The sequence below is a fragment of the Lactuca sativa genome, chromosome 8 (assembly GCF_002870075.4).
Source record: "Lactuca sativa cultivar Salinas chromosome 8, Lsat_Salinas_v11, whole genome shotgun sequence".
NCBI classification, from domain to species: domain Eukaryota; kingdom Viridiplantae; phylum Streptophyta; class Magnoliopsida; order Asterales; family Asteraceae; genus Lactuca; species Lactuca sativa.
This window is the reverse complement of record NC_056630.2, coordinates 116,807,024-116,825,283: the sequence shown is the minus strand read 5'-3', so window position 1 is coordinate 116,825,283 and position 18,260 is coordinate 116,807,024. Positions and strand designations below refer to the sequence as shown.

The 18,260-nt window shown below is 32.3% G+C and overlaps 2 protein-coding genes across 2 annotated transcripts; one reads left to right on the top strand and one right to left on the bottom strand.

The window, feature by feature from the left end:
• The first annotated feature begins 294 nt into the window (after window positions 1-294).
• Window positions 295-5,162, top strand: LOC111886572 (putative respiratory burst oxidase homolog protein H). Its single transcript, XM_042897289.2, has 14 exons — window positions 295-654; window positions 737-899; window positions 1,008-1,056; window positions 1,134-1,247; window positions 1,325-2,146; window positions 2,238-2,330; window positions 2,629-2,744; window positions 2,837-2,939; window positions 3,055-3,179; window positions 3,255-3,405; window positions 3,481-3,594; window positions 4,321-4,449; window positions 4,529-4,607; window positions 4,686-5,162. The coding sequence occupies exons 1-14, from the start codon at window positions 327-329 to the stop codon at window positions 4,793-4,795; spliced, it is 2,496 nt and encodes an 831-aa protein (XP_042753223.2). The 5' UTR covers window positions 295-326; the 3' UTR covers window positions 4,796-5,162.
• A 467-nt stretch (window positions 5,163-5,629) lies between these two features.
• LOC111886571 (kinesin-like protein KIN-5D) lies at window positions 5,630-12,375 on the bottom strand. The gene is made up of 23 exons (XM_023882820.3): window positions 12,184-12,375; window positions 11,921-12,027; window positions 11,237-11,456; window positions 11,015-11,144; window positions 10,700-10,855; window positions 10,135-10,611; window positions 9,951-10,048; window positions 9,666-9,822; window positions 9,505-9,574; window positions 9,348-9,424; window positions 9,193-9,246; window positions 9,029-9,109; window positions 8,823-8,934; window positions 8,637-8,723; window positions 8,378-8,553; window positions 8,126-8,287; window positions 7,769-8,035; window positions 7,606-7,689; window positions 7,295-7,500; window positions 7,108-7,209; window positions 6,908-7,017; window positions 6,665-6,816; window positions 5,630-6,139 (listed from the first exon to the last, which is right to left on the bottom strand). The coding sequence occupies exons 3-23, from the start codon at window positions 11,389-11,391 to the stop codon at window positions 5,912-5,914; spliced, it is 3,141 nt and encodes a 1,046-aa protein (XP_023738588.1). The 5' UTR covers window positions 11,392-11,456; window positions 11,921-12,027; window positions 12,184-12,375; the 3' UTR covers window positions 5,630-5,911.
• Between the last annotated feature and the right edge of the window lie 5,885 nt (window positions 12,376-18,260).

Here is an 18,260-nt window from a genome sequence, read left to right as displayed (position 1 = left end):
TAACCAAAAAACATAATAATATCTAACTTAGAGTCGATATGATTCAACTCAAGTCAAATTTATGGTTCATAAAATTAAAGGAACATGTGTGTTTGTTTCTAATTTTGGAAAAGCAACTTAACAACCTCTAAGATTTTCCCATGTTTAGTCCATTCATTTCCTCCCGCTCATTTCCCCATACATTCCCCATTACACATTTCATCTTCATCTTTGTTTCCTTCTTTTGCATTTCCAAAATCAAAACAAAACATTTTTTTTTGATGTTCGAAAAGTTAACCTGAAACACAATGAAGGGGGTGGATCTTGAGAGCGTTGAGATCGACCCGATGGATCAAAAATCATTTGCAGCAAATGCTAAAGACCGAGCATCAAAACGTATCACAGATAATGGAAGCAGGCAAGGCGGGTTGCTACCAATATTAAGCCGCAACTCTAGTAAGGCAAAATCTACCCGAAAGAAGGCTCTCCCTGGTGGTGGAGCGCCTAAGATGGGCCGAACAACCTCAAGTGCAGCCAAAGGGCTTAACAGCTTGCGGTTTCTTGATAGAACGGTAACTGGAAAAGAAGGGGATGCATGGAGAGCAATTGATCGACGTTTCAATCAGTTTTCGGTGGATGGAAAGCTGCCTAGAGATAAATTCGGAATTTGTGTTGGTTAGAAAGATTTGAAAATTGTGTCTAAGATTAATGCAATATAACTTCTTTGTTGAACATTTCCTTTATCTTTAATTTGTAGGAATGGGAGATAGCATTGAGTTTGCGGGAGAATTGTATGATGCCATGGCTAGGCGTAGGAACATTGACGCCGAAGGTGGGCTCACTAAAGATCAAGTCAGGAGTTTTTGGGAAGAGATGACAAAGAAAGACCTTGACGCTCGGCTTAGCATCTTTTTTGACATGTATGTTAATTAGTTTATGGGTTTAACGTTTGCTTTTGAAAAAATCAAACTAGAATCACAATGAAAATCGATTCTTATAATCTGAGCTTCTAAACGAGTAAATGTCAGGTGTGACAAGAACGGAGATGGGATATTATCAGAAGATGAGGTAAAAGAGGTGAGACATTAATTAGAAGCCAATTTTTTTTCTTGTTAATTCGCTTCTCCAAGCTCAAAGTTCATCTCCTGTTTTAGGTACTTATAATGAGCGCTGCGGCAAACAAGCTTTCGAATTTCAAGAACCAAGCCGGGACCTATGCAGCTCTAATCATGGACGAGTTGGATCCCGACCACCGTGGCTACATAGAGGTTACAAACATATACAATTTTGGTGCATGTTTCTTGGGTGTTTTCTATTTTTCTAAAGTGTTTTATTTCTGGAACAGATGTGGCAACTTGAAATCCTGCTTACGGGTATGGTATCAAATGAAACAAACCCCCAATTAACGAACATCAAGAAGAAGAATGAAGAAACCACAATTCTAGTAAAAACGATGATCCCATCAAAGTATCGCAATCCAATTAGCAGACGCATTAACGAATGGACAGAAGCTGTAATAGATAACCGGAAAAGAATATTCGTAGTAATTTTACTCCTCCTTCTTAACATCGCGCTTTTTGCATGGAAATTCCATCAGTATAGCCTATTGCCAACGTTCCAAGTCATGGGTTATTGTGTATGTACAGCCAAGGCTGCGGGTGAAACCCTAAAGCTTAACATGGCTCTAATTCTCGTTCCAGTTTGCAGAAGAACACTCACTGCGTTACGTGAAACGTTTCTTGGCAAAATTTTCCCTTTTGACGATAACATTAACTTCCACAAAGTCATTGCGGTTTTCATTGTAATTGGCACTATAGCTCATACTGTTGCTCACTTGGGTTGCAATTTTATACGGATTACCACTTGCCCTGCGGACACTTTCCAGCGTGTTTATGGTAATTTGCTGGCAGCGCAGCCAACATACGTGGACTTACTACTCACAGTCCCAGGATGTACGGGGATCCTAATGGATGTTATGATGTTCTTTTGCTTTCTCCTAGCGACACACGCTTTCAGGAGGAATGTGATCCATTTGCCATGGCCGTTTAACCACTTAGCAGGTTTTACTTCCTTTTGGTATGCTCATCATCTTCTGGTCATCGTATACATCTTGTTGATCCTTCATGGATACTTCCTGGTCTTTGCCACATTTTGGTATAATAAAACAGTAAGTCAATGGAACGATTTACCCTCTTTTCTTTATTGTAAGGTATAATAGTCTCTTCCAGATTTGAATAATCTGCAAAGTTACCTTGCAGACATGGATGTATCTTGTGGTCCCGATGCTAATGTATTCAACTGAGAGAGTCTTTACCGCCGGTGATCATCAACATCGAGTCAATATCGTTAAGGTGAACAATGGTGCTACTCTCATTTCTACCATACTCTATCTATTATTAAAAGCTTCTATGTTCAACATGTCCCAGAGAAGTCTAGGACATTCCAGTATCTTTAACAGTCTTCTAGAACACATGATGTTTTAGAATATTTTAGAGTCTAGCGGTATATTATGGAATCTTCTATAGTTTTCCATAATAGTCTAGAATCTTTTAGAAAGGATTCTAGAATAATCGAATTTCTTATAGATACTAATGATGATATTTTAACACATAATGTGCCCTTCTAAGCTTGTTGTATTGATTACTTTAGGCTATCATATACACCGGAAACGTGCTAGCGCTCTACATGAGTAGACCCCATGGATTCAAGTACAAGAGCGGGATGTATCTCTTTGTTAAATGTCCAGATATATCAGGCGTTGAATGGTAAATATACATACACCACTTTGATCTTCAAAAGTTATATATATATATATATATATATATATATATATAATCGATTGATTTGTTGGTCACAGGCATCCATTCTCCATTACTTCTGCACCTGGAGACGACTACTTAAGCGTACATATCCGGACCTTAGGAGATTGGACAACGGCCCTTAAAGAAGAATTCGCGAAGGTAAAGGAACATATTTTAGGCTAAATGTACCAAATTATGAAGCTTCATTATACTTCTTTCATCTACAACCTTCGTTTTTTTCTGTTAATCTGAATTCTAAAACACAGAAATGCAGGCCTGCGAGCCTCCACCACAAAAACCTCAAGTTGCTGCTTCTTCTTCAAGAGCTATAAAAGGAAACCTTGTTCGATTGGAAACTAAAGCGAATGTAAATATTCCTATAGAGGAAGCACAAGCAGTGTGAGCATCGAAATTTGCTCAATTTGTTTAAACACTTTTGTTTCGTTTAATGATCTTTGCAGTTTATTCTTCTAGGTACCCTAAAATTATCATCAAAGGACCATATGGAGCGCCGGCTCAGGATTATAGAAAATACGACATCCTATTACTAATTGGCTTGGGTATAGGAGCCACTCCATTCATAAGCATTTTGAAAGATCTCCTAAACCACCAAAGAGAAGCAGTAGTGAGTAGTAAAATATTAGTAGCACGTTAGCGTAAACATGGGTATATACTTATATGCTAAATAATTTTGTTATAGGGTTTTGAGGAGAAGGGCCCAGATCGAGCATACTTCTATTGGGTGACGAGGGAGCAAGGCTCGTTCGAATGGTTCAAAGGAGTTATGGATGATATTGCAGAGTACGATAAAAATGTAGGCTCTAAGAAAAACGAATTCTCACTTGTTCTTTGAAATGCATCCATAACGTAGAGTTAAAATGGAATGGTTGAATGAGGTACAAAGCCTAGCTAGTTGGCATTCAATGGGTTAAACTCAACCATAAGGTTACGTCAAGTTGGTATTCAATGGATATAAGACAATTGAATGGATATATGACATTCAAGTTGGCATTCAATGGATATATGTCAATTGAACTGTTCAATGGAAAAATGAAACTTTTTTAATATAAAATGATTAGCAAATAGATGATTATTTTTAAAATTGTTCTATCGAACATTTCTAGAGTTGAAAATAGGGAAATTGTCAGAAAAATCTTAATATTTCATTTTAGTCCTAATTTTTTTTAACATAAAAGTCTCGATTATTTCATTTTGGCTTAAATTAACAAAAAAGTTATTTTATTCTTTTAACAATAAATGATATATTATTGTGTATAATCAAATAATCGAGACTTTTCTGTTCAAAAAAAAAAAATTTGGGACTAAAGTCAAACTTTTTCGAAAATATTGAGATTTTTCTGATAATTTCCCTTGAAAATATTGTAGAAAAAAATTATAAAAGTTGTATAAAAAGTAGAATGATGATGTGACAATCCATCAAACTCTATAGAGTTCAATACACTGGGGATGTTGGGGATATCCTAACACGAATAAAAGGAAAATTTTTGTTTTAAATGGAAGATTTTAATGTTAATTACAGCATCTGATCGAAATGCATACCTACTTAACCTGTGTTCATGAAGAAGGAGATGCACGATCGGCGCTTATTGCCATGGTGCAGTCTTTACAACATGCCAAAAACGGAGTTGATGTCGTCTCTCAAAGTCGGGTATGTTTTCTTTGAAATCGTGATCTTGTATCCTTTTTTTCCAACTAGAATTTAGATTCTAACAAATAGAGCATAACAGATAAGAACACATTTTTCAAGACCTAACTGGAAGAGAGTATTCAACACTTTGGCAAGCAACCATGATTCTGCTAGAGTTGGTAAACACCTTGTTTCAGTATGTGATACAGTGTTTCTTCATGTTTGTTGGCAACCATTTGACCATTGGTGATCCACAGGTGTATTCTATTGTGGGGCCCCAACGCTTGTAAGACCATTGGAAAGTCTTGCCAAAGAACTTAGCATAGAAACCTCAACTCGCTTCGATTTCCACAAGGAGAACTTCTAAAAGGCGATTGTTCTTACATTTATGGTTCCTAGAAATTAACATGTACGTGCAGAATACATCGTTAGGGTTGTGAATCTCAATTGAAGTTCCAATATTGCTCCTTGTATCGAATAGCATGTGTTTTATGTTAGAAAAGGATGGTTCCCGAAGTTTTTGATGTAAATGTGTATGTATAGTGGCTATCATCACAGTCTTCCATCAGTATGATATCACTTTAAATGGGTGTTTATAGTTATAAATTAGAGATATTGAAGATAGGGGAAGAGAAAGGTCAATATCAAGTACTAGAAGCAGCACAATTACAAAATAGCATAAAGATATACTTGTAATTACCTTATGTTAGAAGGATAAATTGTATGCACGATTACAAAATAGCATAAAGATATACTTGTAATTACCTTATGGTAGAAGGGTAAATTGTATGTTGGCAGTTGTACAGCTTGTTAAACAGATTACCTTATTCAATCATTAAGTTTTTCTTGCAAATATGGCATTGCAAACCCTATAACGGTTTACCAAACCTAAATTCTTATACGCATGACCGTGCCAATGGACGGGGAAGCTTGGGCGACTGCCTAGGGCCTCCAAATTTTTAGGGCCCCTATTCTTACATATAATATTTTATTATGTTAGTATAGAAAAAAAAGCCTTATATATATCATGTATAGGAGTTGAGAGGAAAAAGGAAATAATATGGAGCCAAAACAAAATCTGTGGAAAAGACAATGATACGTACAATTCTTATGCAATAATAATCATCGTATTGAGTCTCTCACCACCATCGATCGAAGAACTATATGGATCGATTTTGATTTTTCAATGATAACAAATGAATTGATTCTGATTTTTTCCCACAGCCTTCTGATTTCAATCTTTCTCAATACATACACAAGAATCATTCTATTACACAGCAAAGAAAAAAAAAATGCAGTCATACACCATATTTCAACAAACAACACCAGAACCCCGGAAATACTCGAGATCCAAACCTAAATTTAAACCTACTGTATTGTATGTATAAAGAATAGGATATTGTGTAGTAAATCATATCATATATTACATATATTTATATACAATTTTCTTAAAGAAAGATGATTGTCCTTTTTTTCCCCTGGATCAATTAACAGCAGTGAGTGGGTATCGTGAGTCTCTCATGGAATGAGCACCAACTTCAAGATGCTTTGCATCGCCCCCATTTAATATCAGCCTTGGAGATGATGATTTTGAATCCCAAAAATATTTCAACAACTCATCAAATGGTGGGGTCCGCAGCTCTTCAATGGAAGTGGTGGTTGGTAGATTGAATTCCCTCTTTCTTGGAGTCGAGCATGATTCTTCATCAACCTACACCAAAAGACTCAAGTACTAAGAAAAACTCAAAGTATACTGTTGTTTCCTCTTGCATTTAGCCTTAATTAATTTTATTGAGTAAATTACACTTTTGGTCCCTGCATATAGCTGGTTTTTTCAATTTTGGTTCCAAAAAGTTTTCGTTTGCAATTTTGGTCCTTATTTGAGGTTTTTGTAACATTTTTTGTCCCAGAACCAAGTAAAATGGGGCCAAATGTGTGAAAATTGGTTATGTATAGGGACCAAAATAGTCATTTTACTTGTGACTGGGACCAAAAACGTTACAAGAACCTCAAATGAGGACCAAAATCACAATAGAAAACTTTTTGGGACCAAAATTGCAAAAAAGGCTATACTCATAGACCAAAAATGTAATCTTCTCAAATATAGTCATTGTACTTGGAACAGGGAACAAAAATGTTACAAAACATCAAATAAGGACCAAAACCAAAAAAGAGCAAAATCAGGGAATAAAACTGTAATTACTCTACGACATGTTTGGTGGATGAGAAAAGTTACCTTGTAGTCATTTAGGAGGGTTTTTCCTGCATTATCTGTGATCTCTACAATCTTGTCATAGTGTCCACCTTTCAATTCCCTCAATTCTCCACAACAAGGAACAATCATGGAATCAAGATTCCGACATGCATCATGATCAAGTTCTAAAGAATCTGAAACTCATTGTATATCAAAAATTAAAATAGTGAATTAAGTTTATTTTTTGAGAACTCAAAATGTTTTTAAAAGTAAATAAATACTCACGGTTAATTGAGGAAAGGAGGTTATTGCTTGCGACATTTGTATCATTAAGCGCCGATGATGCTGCAACCGAATATTGGGAACGCAAAATTTGATTGGCTTTTAATCCTTCCCTGTAAGAAGGGTAAAATGGGTATTATAAGAAATATACATATAAATGTTCAAAGTAGCAATTAGCAAAGTTTCTTGATTTATGGACTTACCTAACTATTTCATCCACAGAAGCCACATTGTTGTTCTCCAAACTGAGCAAAGATTCTTGAGCTTTACTCCATTGTTGTGATCCCATTTGTACCTTTTGCAAACTGTAATATAAATAAGACATAAATAATGAATAAGAAGTTGTAAAGGATAATAGGTATAATAATTATGGGAAAAAATGGGACCCACCAATTTTGAAGGACATCATTTAGGTTTTTCTTTCCGTTTTCAACCGAAGCAGTGTCTTCAAGGTAGTGGGTTTCTGTTTTTTTAGTGTAATTTGTACATTGGATTCTGACAGAAGAGTTTGATTCTTTCATGGTTGACATTTCTTTTTGGAATGTTTTGGTTCTAGTAACTGCACTTTCTCGTAGACCATTTACTGATGTTGTAACCTACAAATACAATTACAAACAATGTGGTCAAAATAATGCCAAAAATAAAATAACCTCAAAAATCTTTACATGTTGAAGCTAAACATTGTCTAAAAATGCCCATACCAGTTCTTTCTTCCTAGCATTTGAAACTGCAAGAAGTTCTGCAACTTTTTCAAGCAGTTGTCTTTCTTCATTGGCAGCACATTCCTACATGTATAAAAATAAGAAAAAGACTAAAAAAACACATTTCCAAAAAAAAAATGTTAAAAATAATAATCATTATTACCTCAAACTTCCTTTCAAGTTCAGATAACTTTTGGTCATTTACAGTTTGGCCCTCTTCAATAATTTCTGTCAATTTCGTTGCATGCATGTCTAGGGTAACAAAAAAGTTTGCAGTAATGCCAGAAATAGCCCTCGAGGTTTCAACAGCTCGACAATGTGCCTCTTGTTGTTGTTGTGCGTATGTGGCTAGTTTATTTTCTTGGCTATGGAGAATGTTTTGAAGATCATTAAGTAAATCCTCAGCTTCTGATGCAATACCCTTAAAAAGCTGTTTTGAAGGACATAAATGTAATTAAACATAACTTCATACCAGTAACACAATCTTTCAAATAATTCTTGAATCAAAATTAAAACATACGTTTCCAAGAGCAGAAGAATTTTGGGAGACTTGAGAATTAAGATGTTCGAGTGTTGACTGTGAATTTCCATTGACTTCATTTGCTAGATTATCAAGGGAATTAATACCACAACCATATAGTGATTTCAACTTGTGTAAACCAGCTCTGAGTTCTTCAGTAGCCTGTAATACATTAAAAAACAGTTTTTATATTCAGTTTTTAATGTGTTTTTGGTTATATAAAGATTTTATATTGCTAAATTTAAGTCATACTTGACCCTTGGTTGATACAAATGATTGCATATCTTCTTCCATGCCTTTAAGCTGTTGTTCTTGTTGTGTGACAGAAGCTGCTACACTTTTATGCAAGATGTCAAGTTGTTGAGTCAACTCAGATTGGAATTGTTGGACAAGAATTCTGTTTCCATCTTCTATTTTGTCCTTTCTCTCTGGAATAACAATTTTTATTTTAGAAATTAGAACATATGATCTTTTGTAATTATTATTATTATTATTATTTTGTGGAAAGTACCAATCTTGGTGAACAGATTTGACACGTCTGATGAAGCATTCTCAAGCTCTGATCGAAGGTCAAATGCACGCTCAACAAGAGCTTTTTCTGTTAAATTGCAAACATATAAGTATAAAACTTTGAAATTAGTTTGTTAATTAAAAAAATTTAGATATGATTCTGTTAAGATATATAGCAATGGCTTACCAGACTTTAGAAGGTTGAAGATAAGGAATTCTTTTTCTTTGATTGTTATATTTGCTTGTCTATGTCTTTCTTCAAGATCCAACAATGAATGTTCAGTTTCTTGGAGCTTTATCTAAAAATCCAATAAGTAAATGATTATTTCATGCTAGAAAAATGAAAATTATTAGATAAGTATTATCAAGAGAAGAACTTGAATAACAACATACTTCTGTCCTCTCAAGTTTTCCAGTTAAATTTGCATTCACTAGCTGCTGAGAGTTATAAAGCTCCTGAAGCTCCATAAATTGCTGTTTATAAAATTTATCATCATTAGTGTCATTTTTCTAAGAAAAAATTGAGAATTATGAGAATTATATGTCTCAGATTCTACCTTGCCCCTTGACTCAGCATCGAGTTCCATGCGTTCTATTTTTTCCACCATTGCCTGAAGATTACAAGAACTTCAGTCTTGATTGCTATTTATAAGGTGTAAACTGTAATTTTAAATTGATGTGGTGTAAATTGTAATTACATGAAGATGTGTACCTTCTTCTCTTCTTCTTCCTGTAGATATCTATCTTTCGGTATGTAGATTCCATTCTTCTCTCTTGTAGCATAGACCTCTGGTCAACAAAAAGTCAAAGCATGTAAAAAAACATAAAATATGGATTCAACCAATGAGAAATTAGGGGTGGAGTTAAACCTTGCTTGAGTCGTTCAATCTCAGAATACAGGTCTTTCATCATTGCAGATTTCATCATCTTCTGATTAATCTGAAACATGAACAAGATAAGATATCAAAACTGGATGAAAGAGGACAACTTTTTCTATTAACTTTTTTTTAAAAAATTCAAAATTACTGACCTCTGGTTTGTTCTTGATATTTTTTGCTCGATGAGCATAGTCTAAAGTGCTGAGTGTCTCCTCCAAAGAATGGATAGAGGGGGAGATAGTTGCAATTATGCATGTCTTTGTTTTCCCTCCCAAGGAATCTCTCAACAACCTTGTTAATTTACTATCCCTATCAAATAAAAAATAAAAAAAGACATTAATATAGTTAGTTTACATTTCTTTAATTCAAATAATGTCTTTTTTCAGCTGTTGGTGTATAATAAATAGCCAATAGAATAATAATAATAATAATAATACCTATAGGGTATATGTCCTGAGTGCTCAACTAATGTATTTATGACTCTGCCAAGTGTAAGCAAGCTCTTGTTTATCTCACCAGCTTCCCTTGCTCTTCCCTGCAAAAAAGACAGGGATACCCTTTAGGAAACATTCTAAATTTCCACCATGTAAATGGGCATATATGTAATTTGAATTTGTTTACCTCTCTAGCACCAGACCTAGAAATATTCTCAGAACCAGCAAGATCAACAAGATTCAGCTTTCCACATCTAATAATCTCTTCTCCTTCTGGAGTTCTTTCCTTAATGTGAATTGTGATAGAAAATATGGAGTGAGAACGACTACTTTGTTTATTCAAAAGGGTCTCTGCTGTACGTCTTTTAGCAGATCCTTTCTCTAAGATTTTATAAATTTCATCTGCTGTTGAAACTATCTCCTCTTCCAAACCTCTTACAAGTACACCTCCTTTTCCATCCTCCATGAGTGCTATTGGTTTCTTTGATTTATCTTCAGGAAACTTTGAAGTTTCTTCAATAGCCAAAAGATCTGTTATCTCCTCATTGTAAAGTTCCAAGAATGTAACTTTCATACTGTATTCTGCATTTTGAGCTTCTAATATATCGAATATCTGTCGTACAGCTCTTGGAATGACACCTGCATCACTTGGGAATTCTCCATTCTAAAACAGAATCCAAGGGATTTTGGTTTAGTAAAAGTTATAAAAAGTGGTTGATTGAACAATGCCATTATGGAACAAAAAGTTATACCTTTTTCCTCCCTCCTCCTTCCATTGTGTATGTTTTTCCAGTTCCTGTCTGGCCATAAGCAAATATAGTACAATTGTATCCCTCAAGAACTTCAAAAACTATGGGAGAGACAGCTGCATGATACAAGTCCCTTTGTTGAGAGTTTGGACCGAATACCTATCCACATTATATATATTGGGAACACCATCAGAGACATTATTTTTGTAAAAATAGAATAGGGAACGAAAGCCTTTTGTTCCTTGAGATAATATGAAATGTGGTTTTTGGATATATTTAGAAAGAATAAGAATAAATGATATTAGACAAGAGAATTACCTTGTCAAACACAAATGATCTATCAATCTGCTTGTTAGCTATATGTTGAACTGCACAAACTTCTTTCTTGTTCTCAGTACATGTAATCACTACTGGTGTGTGTGCTTTTGTCTCATCATCACTCAATGGTCTATATGTTTAGAAACACAACAATCAAGAAATTCTTGTATAAACAATCCAAATTCAGTTACATATATATGTTTTAATAGAAAATTTACAGACCTGCATCGCACAATGACTTGAACATTAACACCTTTTTCTCTATCATGTTTACCATTCATTTGTATTTCTGGTCTGATATCTCTTACTGCCTTGTCACTGGACCTTGGGGTGTGTGAGGGTGAGCTTGGGACCATATTTCCTCCTCTTTTCTCCATAGTTAAGATATGGTTGCTCAAATCACAAGTCTTGCAGATTTTGAAACTCGATGATTCAATGGATTCTAATCAGAAAAATCCAATGTGTGCATAAAATCAGTTTTTGATAGAAGCATTTTATGGAACACAACCTATCCTAAAAACAAATTCAATAAAAGCAATGTTCTCATACAGATTCTCGTAATGTACAAAGACCAATGACCTATGGGTTAATTAGTTCTAAGTCCAATTTAATAAGATTGTTATGGTTCTTTAATTCAATGTAGTTGAAGAGACAAGAGTAACATAGCTCTCGCTCTGTAGTCTGTGTAAGACCCGTTTATTTTGACATCCCATCATTAAAAAAAAAAAAAAAAAAAAAAAAAAAAAAGAACCCAAGGACGCAATACAAAAATTATAAGAAGCTTAACCTAAAACTTGGATTGCAAGTGTCGATTCATTACCATGGATGCGGATACATTGATAATAACCTGGTAAAGGACTCAAGTAATTAAGGTTATAATAAGCCTAAAAATTAATGAGAAGATACCTCTAGTCCCTGGTCGTTAAGGTCTTTCGAAGTATAACGAGTTTTTCCACTGAACTCACCGAGTCGACTCAATCCAAATCTGGAAATGTTTCTCTCCTTGAAAACACCTTAATAGACACAAGATATATAGAATTTAACCGCATTATCACAAAGAAATTCGCTGATTTGGTCCGATTGAACCGCATTGACTTAAACCAGTTCTCGATCGAGACAATTCATTAAAACATTAAATTCAACTGAAAATCTTATGGAAAGCGTGAAACCTGGAATCGCCGGCCGTTGACCCTTCCAAATGTTGCGAACTGATGGATTCAATGTCGGGAAACGATTTGTTAAATGGTGAAAGCAAAGCACACACCTATTGAGAGAGAGAGAGAGAGAGAGAGAGAGAGAGAGAGGTGAGGAAGGAAAGGAACTTCAAAACATTATGGCCGTTAATGGAGTGTTTGAACTTGGAATGACACTTAGCATCAGTCATTAGTAGTTTAATACTCATTTTTATTAAAAAAAAAATATCATAGATATTTATTACATTATAAAATACATTTTTAGTTAAATATATTCGTGTCACATATTAGGAAATTGACAGGGTAATATAGTGTTTCATTTTAGGAAATTTTGTTTTAAAATAAATGTTTAGAAATTAATCTACAATTTAAGTTTCCAAAATTTAATTTCTGATTAAGCTATTTATACTCTTTTAGTTATAAACTTATAACATAGGTCATTAAATACTAAACTTAATGATGCTTTTTTCTAAAATAAATATGATTTTGTTGAATGAAATAATATGAACCAGTTTTAGCAATTCTCTATATTTAACTTATTATCAAGAAAGTCCATGGTAGATTAGATTATATATTATGAAGACTATTAGGTTTTAAAGGGCAAAAAATTTGAAATATTTATAAAATAAACATTTGAGTTTTGAGAAATTTGAAATTGATAAATAATGAACAAAAAAATACCACAACTTGGGTTGGTGGCGGCAGGTGTCCAAGGGATGGCCCATCAGAAAATGAATGATGCAACGCCGGCACATGATTTTTGCATTTTTAGTCCCCTTCAATAAAACAAAAAGTAATCCAAAATTTTAACATAAATAAAAAGTATTTTATTTTTATGGTGAGAGAAAATATAATATAATTTCATGAAAGTGAAATACAAGGACATTAAACAATAAACAGAAAGTGAAGATCCCACTACAAAATCCCATGTCTAAGTAAATAGGTAAAGTGTGGTTATTTGTTTTAGTAGATTATAACCCGTATAAACAATGGTTTTCAAAGTAAAATAACATACAAATTATAAAAATTAATAATCATTATTAATAGATTTGCAATCATTAAGTTTTTTTACAAAATTTAATATATTAACCGTTACTATATTGTCGTTATTTTAAATTATTATATTGTCATTATTAATAAATTTACAATCACTATATTATCGTTATTTTAAATTAATATCATAGAAAGAGGAATTTTCACTGGTCCCTAACAATAAAAAATTATATAATAGAAAACAATTTATTTAATCATATGCAAACATATGTTTGTATATAAATATTGATGTATATATGATCCTTATGTATAATAATATTTAAAATGGTTATAAAATATTAATAATATTATTTAATTCATGATTAATAAAAAAAATATAATAATATAACATTAAAAATATTTAACTGGTCATCATAAAGAACAAAAAAAATATGAAAATGCAAAATGATGTTTTAAGAGGCTATAAAACCTATCCATTTGATAAACTCAAAAGCTCCAAAGAATATTTCATCTAACGTAGTCATTCATGTATTTAATTGTAAAAACATATCCATGCAACCCACATTTAATATGAGGTAACCAAACCAGTGACGATCAAAGAGTAAAAATCAAATATTTACTATGATAATATGAGAATCAAGTTTTAAAGAATATAATTTTAGTTGGGTTTATTAAGATATGTATATGATAATAAGTTGCAAATTATAGAAGGAAAACAGAGTCTGGAGACATCAAAATTCACAATAGCTTCAGAACCATTAACACCTCCTTTCTAACTTGTTACATGACCTCTTTTTTGTTGGATATGATCTAAGCCTCTAATTTCCCAATTATTGAAGGCGCAATTAAAATCATAATCGTAAAGCACAGTCAACGACCATCATCATCTTTGCAATCTACTCCATAAACAAAAATTATAAGTAAGTTTAAAATTACATAAAAAAGATGAAATCATTAAAGAAGTAGCTTATAACTACATAAAAAAACAGGTGGTGGGATGACGCCCGGTATGATTTCAATTTGCAATACTCACTTTCCTTTACATTGAGAACTCATGTGATCAATCTCCATATTGATGAGTGTATTTTTTCAGAAAATTATAAAGAAAATTTCTACCAATAATCTTGAACATGAAGAAATACAAAGAAATCAAGTTAAAAAAATAAATAAGAAAAAAAAAGACTACAAACCTAGATACAATACGTGTAATTGAATATGAAAGGGTTGTTTTGATTTCAATTTGTATAAATAAAGAGATTGACATTTAATATTGAAAACAATTACCTTTACCTTTTGTTAGGATATTGATAATCAACCAAAAATCTCGGTTATTAGCAGTTAATTTCTCGTATGCATAGCAAGAATGCGTAAAATATAATTAAGGATAATAGAGAAGTATCTAATTTTAATGCCTGGTTTTTCAGGAACAGTTTTATATGAAATAATACACTGAAAATACAGTAAGGGTTTAAGAGAACATGTCATATGGTAAAAAAAAAGTCTAGAAAAAAACATGTGGCATGATTTGATTTTGTTTATTAAAAGAGGTAGATTTTGACATATATTTCTAACTAGGTGTGAAACGTATGTATATGATGAGTTGATTAAATAAAAAGATTAAATGTTGAAATATAAACATTAAGTAGTATTTTTTTTAAATAAAATTTTAAAATAAAGAAAGAAAAATAAATATTCATTGCGAATTTACTATTATATTTATTATATTTAATACTTTACATATATAAGTATAAGTATTATATGACTTTTTAATTTTAAAAATTAAAACAAACTAAAAGTTAACATTTGATATTATTTATTTCAAAAATATCACAAAAAGACAAGTGTCAAAATTAATGAGAGATTAACATGTGACAAAATAAATCTTTATTTATTATAGAAAACTATGTATAAGACTTGTGTATTACATAGCTTGATTAAAAAAAGGGGTTTAGGTTATTTTTGGTCGCTTAACTTTTTGTTTTGTGCTCATTTGGTACTTAACTTTTTTTAAGTTTTAAAAAGTCATCAAACTTTTGGCTTTGTACTTATTTAGTCACTTAACTTTTGGTTTGGTCACATTTAGTCACCTAACTTTTAAATTGCGCTCATTTAGTCACTAAACTTTTAAATTTTTTTTAAAGTTTAGTAACTAAATGAGCATAAATCTAAAAGTTAAGTGACCAAACAAAAAGTTAAGTAATTAAATTAGCACAAAGTCAAAAGTTTGATGACCTTTTAAAACTTAAAAATAGTTAAGTGATCAAATTAGCACAAAACCAAAAGTTAAGTGACCAAAAATGACTTAAACCTTAAAAAAATATTAAAAAATAAGTATTTTTTAAAATAAAATTTCGAAATAAGGAACGAAGAAACATATTAATTTTAATTTACTGTCACATTTATTATATTTAATATTTTAAATATATAAGTATAAGGATTATGTGGCCTTTTATATATAAAAATTGAAAAAAAAAAACATAAAATGACACGTGGATAGTATTTATTTCAAAAATATCATAAAATGACAAGTGTCAAAACTTATAAAAGATTTACATTTGGTAAAATGGATATTTATTTATTATACTAGATTAATGTTGTAGGTCTTTAATTTTATAAAAACAAAAACAATAACAGTTTTCTATTATTTTAAATTGTGATCAAGATGAAAAAATTAAACGAGCGAAAACATAAAAACAAATAAATAAATAAAAATTAATGTCCAAAGTAGACAAACTCGAATTTATGTGGACACATACATATAAAATGGCACGTATGTTTTTTTTAATTAACGAGCGAAAGTTCTAAATATACGTCGAAACGTTGACTACCTCGAATCACCATACCTCCATATTTTGTATGGTCTTGTCTCTAGAAGCATGGTGCTTAAAGTGAATATGTACAAAGGTAAAAACTAAATTTTAAAGTGTTAAAAGAAAGGCTCTCATTTCTTGGTGAGAGCTAGCAATTTTTGTAAACTGCATTCTCCCTCTTCCTATTCTTTGTTTGTTTCTTAAGTAGTTAAGTCACATGAAGAAGGTTTGATATTTGTATCTCTTTTTGAAGTTAGCACTTGGATTTGAACTTAAAGTTCAAGAGATCTTTATATTACAAGAATCCAAGACTAGTATCTTATCAAGTTGACAAATTGTTGGTGGATACTTCTTGAGAGCTTCTTCCTTGGAGCTTAAAGTCATCTTCATCAACTTCCTAATTGTCAAAAGGAACCAAAGTCTTCAAAAGGTCGTAATGTTTTCCTTCTATTTTCCTTCTATGGTTGTTTTAAAATTTCTAAGTCTTGCAAAACGATATTTGGGTAGGAATAAAACTATTTTTATTTTGTTCAAATCTAAAGTCTTCTGTTATGATTTTATAAAAATCATACATCTCTCATACAAAAAGTTGACTCATGTTTTTCTTCACCAAGAAAAGGGAACGTTATTTTGTAGAATCTTAAGAATTTATAGAGAAGAGGACAAATAGAATGTCTTACTGAAATAAGGAAATTCCATATTCAATCCTCCTCCTACCATGAGTCTTCTCTTTTGTTTCCATTAGAACAGTTGTATCCCACTATTGCTTCAATTTGTTTTGTTCTCAATACACCTAGATTTTTCCCATTAAAACATTACTTACTCTACCTCTTCCTCATCTAATTCATTTCTCTCAACTATCTTCTTATTTCTATTTTTCTACAAATGAACTGGTGGAACACATAAAAGAGACACCCCTCCCACTTTTTATTTCGGTCAATGGTACGATCGATGGCTAAAATCAGATTAATTTTAATCAATTTTTTGCTTTTGAACATAAATCTATCACTCTACAACTCCTCCACTCCACTCCCTCACAGCATCTCCGCCTTCCCACCACCATAACTTCCACATATCGAAGGGGTATATCCTCATCCAAAGAAGAAATGCAACTGATAGACTTAACTTGCCAATCCATCAGTGATGATGGCCATAATGTGAGTCGCAGTTATCTCAATCATGAAAATGCTTGATATTATTTTTATTTAATAAATGTGTTCAATAAGGGTTATCTGTTAGACACCCTTGTTTTTCTTAGAGACAATTTTCTTGTAGCGGAGGTTTAAATTTGCTATTCCATGTGTAACTTTGGGTAATTCATTGGTAGAAATGTAGGATTTATTAGTAATTTTTTAATAGGGAAGTAGTATGTAAATCTAGATGATGAATGGTTTAAGAAAGGAAGATATGTGAGTATCTATTTTTTGAGGATAGTTTACTTATATCTTCAAGAATCGAAACTTTACTGTTTATTCATTAAATACAATATGTTACAAAGTTGTTCGAGGTACAGATATGTCACAAAAGTAAAGTACAAAAGTAAGGCGCATAGACTTCGAGCTACATCACCGAGGTTACCTCCCTCTTCAATCGGGTTCATTCTCCTGAGAATACATGTGGTTTTCGAAAGGTCAACATAATGTTAGTGACTCCACAGGTTTTATTGTTATAAAACGTTGTGTGTTATTTTAGTTATCTTGTTTATCCTAAAATCACTTCCTCGAGTTTGTGTGTACTATCACTACTATCTTAGGTTATTTCCTAGTAGTATTCTAAGATAGTTAGTCTTAGTTTAACAAAGTTACAATGAGTACCTATAATCAAGCTATGACTGTTGATTCCCGAAAACCACAACGCTTCATTGGACATCGCAAATGTGTTTAAAAAGTTATGACTGCTTTGACTTGTTGTTAGGTTGTAACTAGCAACCACAGGTAGGAGTGTCAATCATGTATAAATCTATACATATCTCTCATGCTCACTTAAGTTTAACGATTATTGGCCAGGAGCAAGCTGAGAATCTTTCAGCATGTTGATGAATCGTGTCTCATCTAACTCTTGTTATGGGGGCCTCCCCTGGTCAGTCGTGTTGTTATTCTTGTTGTATTCATACAATTTTACTTATTTTATGTGTGTGTGTGTGTGTATATATATATATATATATATATATATGTAACACTCGTGTTTCTAGCCTAGGCATTTATATTGAGGTAATAGTCTAGGTTAACCTTTGTAACTCATTTTGAAGAA